The sequence below is a fragment of the Apodemus sylvaticus genome, chromosome 4 (genome assembly GCF_947179515.1).
Source record: "Apodemus sylvaticus chromosome 4, mApoSyl1.1, whole genome shotgun sequence".
Lineage (NCBI taxonomy): Eukaryota > Metazoa > Chordata > Mammalia > Rodentia > Muridae > Apodemus > Apodemus sylvaticus.
Genome location: NC_067475.1, coordinates 133,225,721 through 133,238,354, shown reverse-complemented (window position 1 = coordinate 133,238,354; position 12,634 = coordinate 133,225,721). Strand labels below are relative to the sequence as shown.

Sequence of the window (12,634 nt, the reverse complement as noted above, 5' to 3'; positions counted from 1 at the left end):
ATTATTTTGCATTAAATTGCACACATTGCAATTTCTAGATTTTAAAGCTGCCCTAAAAATGTTTAAGTATCTGTACTCCTCACCACACTGAGTCCTAGTCACACTTACAGACTTTCTAAAGTCTGTGTTTTAGGCTTTCTTATCTGTAAAGTCTGTGTTTTAGGCTTTCTTATCTGTAAAGTGCATGTCAGAGAGTAATTCGTTTCATTTTAATTAATTTGTCATGGTGTTTGGGCTAGGCAAGCACTCCAGGGCTATGCAATATTTCTGTGCCTTTATTTGTTCAATTAATTTACTTTTCTGTACTCATACGCTGGATCTCACTAAGTTGCCCTGGCTGACCTTGAACTGTGTAGCTTGGGCGGGCTTTGAGCTTGTGATCCTTCTGTCTTAGCCTCCTGTGCAGCTGGGAATGCAGGCCTGACTAACACACAAGCGTAAGGAAGACCTGCCAGCGAGGGCTCCTTAATCCTGCTGTGTGCTGGCGAAGCTGCCACTGGTGTCCTTCTACCTGGACGTCCTTGCCGAGAGGAAGGTGCAGCATCCTCTCCATGCCTGCAGTCTCCACAGCCTACCCGTCTCATATGTACAGACCTTAGCCCCTGTTTCCTGCCGCTGCTGAATTTTCATTCTCATTCATCTCACTTCATGCCACGGAGCATCTAGTCTCTCAGAGTCTGGAGTTCGTGCTCGCCTCACTGCCCGCAAACACCCCACACATTTCTCATGCTAAGCATACGGTGGTTGCCCATGAATCTGAGGTTTGGCATCCCATAATTTCAGTGATTGATGATCAACTGCGGTCTAAAGCTATCAAATAGCAAATCCCAGAAGCAAAAATTTCTATGTTTTAAACTGCCCAGCCTCCTCGGCATCATAACAGTACAGTTCCCACTGGTTCCATCCTTCACAGGGCACGAGTCACCCTCCGTCCAGCGCACCCCCAGTTGCCTGCCACTTAGTGCCTGAGTAGCCATGCCGCTTACCAGACTGACGGTCTCTATTCACCAGGGGCTGTGCTGAAAACAACTTCGTCTTACTCATTAATAGCGCCAGAGTTTTATTATAGTATACCCTGGAAGTCTCATTATAGTATACTGTTTTGTGTTTTATTAGTTATTAAACTATTATTATTTATAATTTCTATATCAAGCTTTATCACAAGCATGTATTTACTTGTGAGAAAGAACAGAGTTTGTAGGGTTTGATTCTATCAGTGGTTTCAGGAATTTTATTTATTTATTATTTATTTAAAAATTTATTTATTATATATCTAAGTACACTATATCTATCTTCAGACACACCAGAAGAGGGCATCAGATCTCATACAGATGGTTGTGAACCACCATGTAGGTGCTGGGATTTGAACTCAGGACCTTCGAAAGAGCAGTCATTTTGTGGTGGGGTCTTAGAATATCCCAAACTTGTCTTAACGAGGGGAGTCTTGTCTTAACAAGCATTGCTTTCCAAGATTCCCTCTGGACACAGGAGAGTAGCCCCGCAGCTAACAACTCACCATAGGTGAAATACTGAACCTCAGGTGGGAGCGTGACTTCGCTCAGGTCGCTCTCCTGCACGTGGCTGTCCACGTACTGCTGCGCCTTCGTGGCCTGCAGGAAAGCTAGGAACCTGGCGGTGAAGGCGGCAATGAAGATGGAGAGCATGCCGAAGTCAAGCACGTTCCACAACTGCACGATGTACTCCCGGGGCCCCTCCAGCCACAGCTCCTTGCACTCGGACCACATCATCCCTGCGCAAGAAACCAGACACTGGACTAGATCTTCCCGCTGAGGCTGAGGAGCCGATAGCCGGTCCACACCCAGGAAAGGTGTAACCCCAGCCAGCACTGACTGTGCCGGGACTTGGTGGAGCTGAGTGGCTAGGAAGCTTCCACTTGGGGCTAGTCGACTCCACCATGACAGATTTTAAAGAAACACACGTGACACCAGACCACGGGAGACAGGAAAGAAGCAAGCAGAACTTGGCTAGTCCGAGGCTTTGTTCCATGAGGGCTTTGGAGGTATAGAGAAACGGGAGCCCATGAAATCCAAGACGCTCATTAATCCAGATCATAACAATGTAGGGGTACAAGTAAGACTCGGGGTGAGGAAGTCCCTGCACACATTTAACAAGAACCAAGCCCGGTCATTAAGGATCACACACGGCCTCCTCTAGCCTCTCTTCCCATCTCCACAGCCTACTGGGGAGGCCAGGAATACCATCTGCACTGACCCAGTTCTAGAGGAAAATATCATCGGAGTAAAAATGGATGTTTTAACGAATTGTCCTAACCATGCACTAATGGATGTCCAGCCTTTTGGTATTGTGATATGATATCATTTACAAAGTGTTGGGCTGCACTCGGGTGCATGCATCATCCAGTGTGTGAGATGCATCCGGTGGCCACAGCTGGACACACTGTAACATCTTAAGAAGAAAATAAAGCTCACGATAAAATTCATAAAATAATGGCGTGCTCCAGGTTGAGGCTGTAGGGTGGATGAGTGAAGAATGAACCGATTCACTCAGAGCTGCAGGGACCACGCCCGTGGGGGAGACCTCGGAAAGATCCTGGGATAGAAGTCAATGCTTAGGGTGGTCCCGCTTCCTGAGACGGAGCAGAATGTTTTTTTTTTTTCTCAAGCTACTTCAAATTTTTCCTTTAACACAGCTTCTCAAAATGAGTTACCAGAAGTAACAAGCATTCTGAAAAAAAATAGGAAAACTCCTAAAATCCCTGAAACTAACGCCATATATAATGAAGGCTCTTCAGCTGCAAGTATTTCAATTAAACAATTAGGACCAAGTTAATGATTTAGTGCCAACATAGACCTTTCCACGCATGTTAACTGTTATTGAACCATTTAGTTATTTTCTCATTTAGCTACTGCCTTAATGATGGTGTTCTCATCATATACAATGTAACAGTTTTTATTAGAAAATAGAAATATTTTCAGTAGCTAGTAGAAATTAGAGAACTTAAACGGCTTACCAAGAACCCAGACCATAATTAACATTTCCGTCCACGTGAACTGGGTGGTCTTCACCCTGAAGATTTGCTTGGGGTAGTCGATAACAGTGATGTTCGGCAGCGTGGTGATGCCTTCAAACCTGTCTGAGGCGTTGAACACAAGCAGACCCAGAAAGATGATGAAGGAGGCAGCGTGGGCCACGAACTTCATGAAGGGGCTTCGAAGAATTTTCCCCAGCTGTAATACAACAGAGCGGAGGAGCCGGAGATGGACGGAGGGGAAGGAAGGGAGGAGGGGAAGGGAGGAAGGAGCAAAGGAGGGGGGTGGGGAGGTATTCTAGAAAAGTCAGCCTCTACTTGCGACAATCACTATACAAAATAACAATGAATAAATAAAGGAAGCTGGGACACTTTCTGCTTGCTTCGGAAGAGCTATTCAAGATTGTCCAGCCTGTGGCCTTTGGACCACATGCTTCCCAGGATAGTGAGGTATGTTGCTCAATGCATTTATAGACGTCAAGTCACAATGTGAAAAGGTTGGACTCCCCTGACCAGTATGCATCATGAAGACCACTCTTATTCCGGGATTATTCAGGGAGTTTTTCCTCTAAAAGTCTTGGGAATCCAGATTCTGAACGTCTGCTCTGCTGCAACCCATACTGCACTGAAGGGTGCCCTTCTGGAGACCCTGTGTGTATAAGGCTTCTTATTCTGATTTTTGCAAGAATGACTATACAAAGTCACAGTTCTTAGTCTTGGAAAAGAAATGTGAGTTTGAAGACTTGCATAGGGCATCAAAAGCTTTTTTAAAGATTAAAAAAAATGATACAATGTAAACAAATTTCAGTTCTCATTTCCAAATAATCCAGAATCATACCACCCATCATATTTTAAAAGGAAGAAAATATTAGAATCATGATAAATATCTTATCAATGACTAGCTACATATTAGGGAGATATATAATTATCAAAACTTCTAAGTAAGGTAGCTTGGTTAAAAATAATAATCTCTGTATTCTGAAAATGATACATCTAATAAAAATACTTCGAATTGCTATCTTATAATTATTTGTAGTTCATTACAAATATCCTGTGATATACCACCCTTAAAAATTTCATGTTCTAATAGAAATGAGAAGCAGTTTCTCTTGTTCCCAGGGCGTCCACAGTCCAGGGATTAAGTACATTGGGTATATTTGTCAAATATGTGCACTCATCTGCACGTTCAGAGCCTGAATGTTAACTCAGCCTGTGACCCTTAAAAAGACTCAATTCACATGTACAAGACTAACTTGAAGCAAATGTCCAGAACCTTAGTTGGATCAAATGACTAAAGAGTGTCAAGTATTTCTGAATCTGAACATGCATGCATACAATTGCTACCTTTCCACGCGGGACTTAGAAAAACAAGCAATGGTACAACGACACATCTTCGTGCTGAGACAGTCACAGAGCCCGTGTTTGGCATCATTGCCAAGACCAGTGCTGTTTGTTGGGAGTTGCCAAATCTGTTGTTCTTTAAAACTTTAAATAAGATGAAAATAAAGCAGTATACTTATCTTTAAAATGGGTTATATGTGGCAGCAGGGTGTGTGTGTGTGTGTGTTTGTTTGTTTGTTTTACAGTATAGGGGCCAGGACTTCATGCACACTGGATAGATGCTCTAAGGCTTAGCTTTGTCCCCAGCCTAAGAATTCCCAGTAGAGGCTGGAGGTCAGCATCAAGGTTATTTTTCTGGTGCTCCCCACCTTGGCTTTTGAACCTACAGTTCACCAGCTACTAGGCTGGCTGTCTAGCTAGTCCCGGGCTCTTCCAGTCTCTGGCTTCCCCGCACTGAGACTGTAGGCACATGCCTTCCTACCTAGCTTTGTATGTGGGTGCTAGGAAAGGAAGTTGGGTCTTTATGTTCGAAAGGAAAGCATTTCATTAACTAAGGTACCCCAGCCTAATGACTCTCAAGCTATCTCTTTACTCTGTAAGAAGCACAGGCATGCATGGGTTCCAGAAATGGCTAAGTTCCTACCCCCCTTATTTATTTATTTATTTATTTATTTATTTATTTATTTATTTTTATTTATTTATTTTTGAGACAGAGTTTCTCTGTGTAGCCCTGGCTGTCCTAGAACTCACTCTGTAGACCAGGCTGGCCTCTAATTCAGAAATCTGCCTGCCTCTGCCTCCCAAATGCTGGGATTAAAGCTGTGCGCCACCACTGCCCAAATTACCTTTTTTTCCCTTATGATGAAACACCACTACTGCCATTTTATATGATGCAAAGTGCGCACCCCAAGATGCCCACTGCAACCCTAACCTGCTCTAATTGACTGAGATATCCGAAGAGATGGACTATTGGGTACCAGAACTTTGTGATATATTTCCCCCAGATAGAGAAACTGGTTGGGTTATAATTTTCTGCTCACTGCAGGCTCTTATGTGATTTATGTTCTAGCCTTTAGTGTTTATGCATGTAAAGAATTGTAGAGTAACTTCTCCAAGATACATAACAAAGAATCCAGCAGTCACCAAACTTGGTCATAATGACAAGCTTTCTACCTTTTATTGTGTGTGGGACAGATCAACAAGGAGGTAAAACGAATAAATGTTTTCACACATATAAACGCCTAGAGGAGACTGCTGAGCCATGGGGCAATGGAAGACTTTCAGGGTCATTTATAAGTGACCTTGACTGGTTTTGGCCTGAAACAGATTCTGATTGAGAGAAAACCAGATTTCAGAATATAGGCATGAGATGAAAGGCCCGAAGGGCAGCTCCTCCTCAGGGAAGTGCCCTTCATTAGCAGAGCAGATTCTGTGAGCACGACCTGTATTCTCGTCCACATCTTGTGTAGGGGAATTCTTAGTCACGGTTAGCTTCACTTAGGCAGGTTGAGAGGAGAAGGCCTCAGAGAGATCAAAACTAAGCAGTGCTAAAAGAGAAACCTAAAGCACACTGACCCCGATTCTACACACATTGGAAGGTTCTGGAAGAACAAAGGGCTTGAGGACCCACTGTGGATATGACTGAAGATTATGACTGAAGATTAAATAACACCATTGATATCCACATACTTTAATATTCAGCCCCAGGTGCTTCTAATGGGCTCGGACGAGTGCCCCAAGCAGTCAGCTGCTTCGTGTCTCACTGGGTGCTGCTGCCTACTTCCCTTCCGCCAGGCAGCGGCGGCCATGTTCTCCTTAAGCTCCATGTTCTTAGTAGCAACTGCACAAATGCTCCTACACTCTGGCTGCTTAGTCCTTCCTGTCTACCATGGGGATTTCTACCTAAAAGCCTTACTACATCGTGCCTGCCAATGTGTCTTTCTGGTACCAAATCATCTCTGATTCTATTCTTGAGCTGATCCACTCACCAAAAAGCAGAACATTGGTTCAAGTCACTTAAGGTTAGATCATTTACTGGTTATTTATTTTTGGTACAACCAGCAAATAGCAGGATACTGAATCAGGAGAGGCTGTGACTGTCTTGTGGGGGCGGTCACCATAACATTTCATAGAGGGCGCTAGTTTTATATCCTACAATACAAAGCATACTAAATGGCAATTTGGAGTCTCAGTCGTGCATTCGTGTCTGGAATATTTTTACTTATATCTGGTCCCATGTTTCTAGTAGAACCATTTTGTAAGAAAGTGTTTGGTCCTTGCCCTGTCAGAACTGTGATGTCTGTGGTCATGGCAGTCTGTTTTCCTAACCATTGTGATAATGTGCTGTGAAAGATGGAAGTTTTGAGTATGTTTTGTGTGGCATAAAACTGTGAGTTGGTGGAGCTGAGGATTATGAGCATTTGGTTGCTATGAGAGGTCTTAGGGACACTTGCCAAGTCTGAGGCTGGAATATCCCTGAAATAAGTTCAAAGAAAAATAATATGTAGCTCTTCATTTGTGTACATGAACACAAAGTGACTCTCCAGAAGTTTGGGTACCTGTACACAATATATGGCTCTTTTGGGGTACGTGTGATAAGAATTGGAATGTCTGTGTACTCTGCTCCTGAACCAATAAAATCTGTTGTGAAAGAGGAAAAAAATGCAGAGCCAAGGACGTGGGAGCCTGACTCTGACTTTAGCTTTAGCTTTTTCCCAACAAAGATACATAGTGCACCAACCACGGAGGGAAGGTGGGGAGTCTAGTACCCTGCTACAAGGTGCAATCCAATAGCCGATGGCGAGGAATGGAAGGCCCAAGGCCACGACCAACACCACCAGACACTTGATAGCGATGGTCTGCTCCCGGAGGCCAGAGAGGTTCTCATACCAGATCGTCAAAAGCTGCTGTTGGCAGTTGGGGTGAGCCACAAACTGTTGGGAAAGGAGAAAGAGAGAGAGAGAGAAAGAGAGAGAGAGAGAGAGAGAGAGAGAGAGAGAGAGAGAGAGAGAGAGAGAGAGAGAGAGAGATGTTAGCATTCCCCTGTCCATGTATCTGTCTAGAACACAGCCTGTTCAAACCCTTGTCTTCCCTTTATCATTCAGACTTGCTTCCTAGAAGGTGGACACCAAAGGAGTTAAGTTGCTGCTGCCCTTCCTCCCAGTCCTTGCTGGTAACTGACTCCTCTCTGGCAGTAGTGACTGATGTTGGATTTCTTTTGTAAATGCATGCCCCTACCACGCCATCCGCTAACGTCCTTGTATTCACTTCAGAATGGGAAAGGAGATGGGTTATTGTGCTTCTTGTTGACTAGAAGTAAGAGAAATGTGAGTAAATTTCATGAGTTACTCCTAAAATACTACATGTTTGAAATGTCTATAAATCATGCACACTCGAGCAGTGTGTACTGTGACTGGATATGGAGAGACTGCACAGTGGTTGTGCGGGTGTTACGCACGGCCCACATTGGCTGGGCTCTTAACTGCTGAATCATGTTTTTGTTTTTTTTTTAGACCTTGTACAAAGTTTCTACATGATATATCTTGCCTCTTAAATGTTTTCAGTTTTCTGACGCAGGGTCTCACGCTGTAGCCCAGGCTGGCCTAGTGATTACTTAGCTTTGTTGGATGACTTAATGTGAAAACAGCATTGCTTTGGGTCAAATTCAGTGTCTTCTTCAAATTCACATTTTGAACTCCTGACTCCCAGTGTGCTGGCCTTGGGAGGCAGGGCTGCAGGGCTGCAGGGCTGCAGGGCTACAGGGCATGCGTGGGGCCTGAGGATGGAACACATAAGATGGCACTATCCGTGCTAGTGTATTATGAACACGCCTCCTATGTTTGTGCTACAAGTGAAGTCAGCAGTTTGCAACACAATAGGTGACTCTGGCCAGAAACTGCTCTGCCGCCATCTTAACCTCAAACTTGCAGCCCCAATGCTGTAAGAAATGAGACTCTGTTGTCTATAAATCACCCTAACGACGGTGCCTCGTTATAGCACCCCAAAACTGATTATCCCACCGTTGCTGCTGTTAGGTCTTCTTTCCAGACCACTTACTTACTAACTTCCTCTCTCGCCTCCTCTTCCTTTTAAGACAGGGTCTCACTCACTATGAGCCCAGCGGGTCTTGAATTTGGGATCCTGCCTCAGGCCCCTGAATGCTGGGGTAGAAGATACGAGCCACAGAACCCTGTAAGACTCACAATTTTGAAACTGTCTCACATCCTAACAGTCATCAGGTGACCTCCTGGGAAAGGCTGTAGACACCATCAAAGCAGAAGAGTTCCCCGGTCTGTGTGAAGCCCTGTTGGATTCTGCAAGGGCTCCAGATCTCCACTCCCGCCCTGTGCTGTTTAGACATTTCTTTCCTGTTTGTCTCGGGTCTCGCTCCTCCCTCCACAGCGCGTGCCAACCACATTTGCTCACGCACTCTTCATAATGCTTTCTATGCTCACTATCAGGCAGCGTCGACGGCACCGGCATTTGACACAAGATGAAAACAGGAGAATTGGTACTACTTTATGTCATCAGCAGACATTTTGTTAGAGCACACAGGAGGCTGTCAATAGATGCAGTATCAATAAATCAATAAATGCAGAGATGGCTCAGTGGTTAAGAGCACTGACTGTTCTTCTGAAGGTCCTGAGGCCAAATCCCAGCAATCACATGGTGGCTCACAAACATCCGTAATGAGATCTGACACCCTCTTCTGGAGTGTCTGAAGACAGCTATAGTGTACTTATAATAATAAATAAATCTTTGGGCCTGAGCGAGCAAGGTTGACTGGGGCCAACCAGAGCGAGCAGGGCCTACTGGAGCCAATGGGCCAACCAGAGTGGGCAGAGGTCCTAAATTCAATTCCCAGCAACCACATGAAGGCTTACAACCATCTGTACAGCTACAGTGTACTCATATATATATATATGGTAAATCTTTAAAAAAGAAACAGTATCAAAGCCATTAGAATAAAACTTTGAACTCCACATTCTTGTCAAGACAGTAACACAGTCATCTTATAAACATTAGTGGAAATGTCTCTGTGTTTGTGAGATCCAAGCTGCACAGATCTGAGTCAAAGCTCTCTGGAGTCGGCGGCCAGCCGGGCTGTGGACAAGGAGCTAGGAGAGCCACAGGTTGAGCACCGAATGTCATCGTATCAGATTACTGTTGTGTTGAGGAGTCAACCGTGTGCTTTTCTTGGGGAGAGGGTTAAAAACCCAAAGCTTTCTACAAGGTATGGAGTACCCTGCTGCAAAACAAACGCACTGTGTCCATTCAGATGGATGACTCACTTCCCCTGGGATATCTGCTTGCTATGACTTGAAAGCCTTGCCTCCAAAGTCCCGGTATTGCCATGTGACGTTCTGAGGTGGTGAGAGTAAGGGCTGGAAGACTGGCGCCAGCAGACAAGCACTGCCCATTTGTGGTCTCAGCTAGTCAGGAGTCTGGAGGGAGGCAGAGGGTCCCTTGAGTCGAGGAGTTCAAGTCTGGTCTGGGTAACTTATCAAGACTCTAGGCTTAAAAACAGCAATCCAACCAAGCAGCGACACAGCCCTGGCTGACGGGTAAAGATGGTCATAAATGAGTCACATGGTGTTCATCAGCTCACTCTTCCATTCTTCTGCCACACGAGGACACTGGCGTGTTCCTCTGGAGGATACAGTCCTACCTGCCAGTGCCTTCAACTTGGACCCACCCCTGAAGTCCTGAAGTGTGAGAAGACACATTTCTGGTTCTCTTGGGGTTTAAACTCCACAGAAATGGTGTCATCATCATCATCATCATCATCATCATTATCATCATGTGTGTGCATGTGTGTGTGAGCATGAGGGTGCCATGGAGCTAAATATGAAGGTTATGAGACAGCCTGTTGGTTCTTTTCTACTTCTATGTAGGGTTGGGAATGTCTTAGGGTTTCTATCGCTGTGATAAAGACTATAACCAAAAGAAGCTTACAGCCCTCAGGTCATTTTCCCTCACTGAGGGAAGTCAGGACAGGAACTCAAAGCAGGAGGAACCTGAAGGCAGGAGCTGAAGCAGAAGCCATGGGGAAATGCTGCTCTCTGGCTTACTGCCCCCCGCCCGCTTGCTCAGTTTTATATATATATATAATGCATGTTTAAACTATCTGCCTAGGGGTGGTGCTGCCCCAGAATGGACTGGGCCCTCCCACATTCCATAGACTTGCTACAAGCAATCTGGTGGCGCCATTTTGTCAAATGAGGTTCCTTTTCCCAGATAACAAACTCTAGCTTGTATTAAGTTAAGAAACAACCAGGACATAGGGGATTGAGTTTAGGTGTCCAAGCTTCCACCACCTTTACTCACTGAGCCGTCCCACGCGCCTGTGTTTGTTTTGATTTTGAGACAGGGTCTTAACTCTGTAGTCTAAGTTGGCCTAGAGCAGGAAGCAATTCTCCTGCCAGTCTTCCTCATGCTGGGATGATAGGTCTGAGCCACTCCCAGTACTTGAGGACAGAAATAATGGTTTGGTTTGGACCTTTTCCTTGAACTCCTCCCAACAGGGCCATCTTTAAGCCCGAGGGTGTGCCATCAGGGCACGATTACCCTCTCTGCCCAGCGTCCGTGAGATGACCCACGTTGACCCTTGTGGCTTACATCACGCTCGGCCAACACTTACTATATGCTAAATCCTAGCATTTTACCTGTTATAAAATTCATCCTAACTGGCCTATTTCCCATAAGCAGGAGCACAACCTATATTCTTCTTGAGATAATACGGCATCTACTGAATCCGTTAAAAACCCACACAAATAGATTTCCCCCAACAATTTAAAGCTTCTAATACAAATACATAAGGCACATCTTAAAAAAATAAAACCAATCCAATATTAGCAAGGGAAAGCACAAAACACTAATCCTTCTGGAGATTTTTTTTCTTCTTCTCAACCAACTTCAAAATAGGGCAGTGACCTTTATCTCTAAAACCACTCCATTTCCTGGAAACATATCCTTGTGATAGCATGCTGCCTTAGCCAGCTGCGTCAGGGTCCTATGTTGTTTTTCAACTTCAGTGGACCAGCAAATTGAAGCCATTACAGAAATAATGCCCTGATTTGAGATTTTCTGAGTCAACGAGAGAATGCTTGACACATAAGAACATTTCAATCTTTCAATGGAATAAAAAATTTAACAGTTACCTAACTCTCTGTCTCTCTGTCTCTCTGTCTCTGTCTCTCTGTCTCTCTCTCTCTCTGTCTCTCTCTCTCTCTCACACACACACACACACAGGCATGCATACACACACATATACACACACACACACAGAGAGGCAATGTAAGTTGAATCCCAACAACTGAATAAATATATACTTGAATGTGATAATGTTATACCATCCCTTGAACTGTCCTCAGTGGGTGCTATTGTGAAAAACCCTTGAGGAACTTCGATCTTGCCTTTAATAACATTGTTATGCTAATTACATGCATATTTCTCATTTTCCCTCTTATTCCATCTACAGAAAAACACACTGGTGGATAACTGAACATGTCCGTATCGCAGCGGGTCTAATTTTTAGATTTCTTTTCTGTTGCCGATGAAATTGGAGCACTTGGCAGCGGGGGTGGGGCTCCAGAAACGAGTTTTTCTCTGTAGCTTAGTTTAACAGACTAAATAGCCTGCCACATCCCACCATCAAATCTCCTATAATAGACATCGCCCGCCACGAAGTAGGTACAGCCTGAGGTATGTAGGGGAGGGACCATGCTCTGCTCTCATATCACAGAACAGCAGAGACGTATGGTCATAATTAGAACTCAAGGGGAGCAAATCATCTCTGTGATGGAAAAACACGGCATAGGGTCACAGATTTCACCAACATCACCGAGTACTGTAGCTATTCTTTGGAAATGGGGAAATAGATTTATGAACTAGCATTTATTTATTTTGGGAGAGGGTTGAGACAGGTTTCAACATGGACCCCAGGCTAACCTTGGTCTCCTACCTCAGCCTCTTCAGTGCTTGGGTTCCAGGCACTCTCTTCTGTGCCTGCCTGGAATGCTTATTACAACACGGCTTGAAATTTTTCCTTATGCTCATTTAGATTTATGTTTTTTATGTGTACGAGTATTTTGCCTGCATGTATGTATGTGTACCTTGTGCCTGCCTACGGATGGTTAAAAGCCATCATGAAGGTGTTGAGAACTGAACCCGGGACCTCTGCAAGATCAGAGAATTCTCTTCATCACTGAAGAATCTCTCTAACCCCCTTTCCTTCAGTTTCTGCTGATTGTCTTCCTCGTGCACAGAAGTCCCAAACTGCAT

General features: G+C 44.6%; 1 protein-coding gene across 2 annotated transcripts in view; it reads right to left on the bottom strand.

Annotated features, from left to right (window-relative positions):
* Trpc3 (transient receptor potential cation channel subfamily C member 3) overlaps positions 1-12,634 on the bottom strand; it is a 64,191-nt gene that overhangs the window by 21,958 nt on the left and 29,599 nt on the right. For both annotated transcript variants that reach the window (XM_052180620.1, XM_052180621.1), the window contains exons 4-6: positions 7,120-7,284; positions 2,993-3,209; positions 1,517-1,750 (exon numbers count right to left, since the gene is read on the bottom strand). In XM_052180620.1, coding sequence (XP_052036580.1) covers positions 1,517-1,750; positions 2,993-3,209; positions 7,120-7,284 — 616 coding nt within the window. The remainder of the gene's footprint in view (positions 1-1,516; positions 1,751-2,992; positions 3,210-7,119; positions 7,285-12,634) is intronic.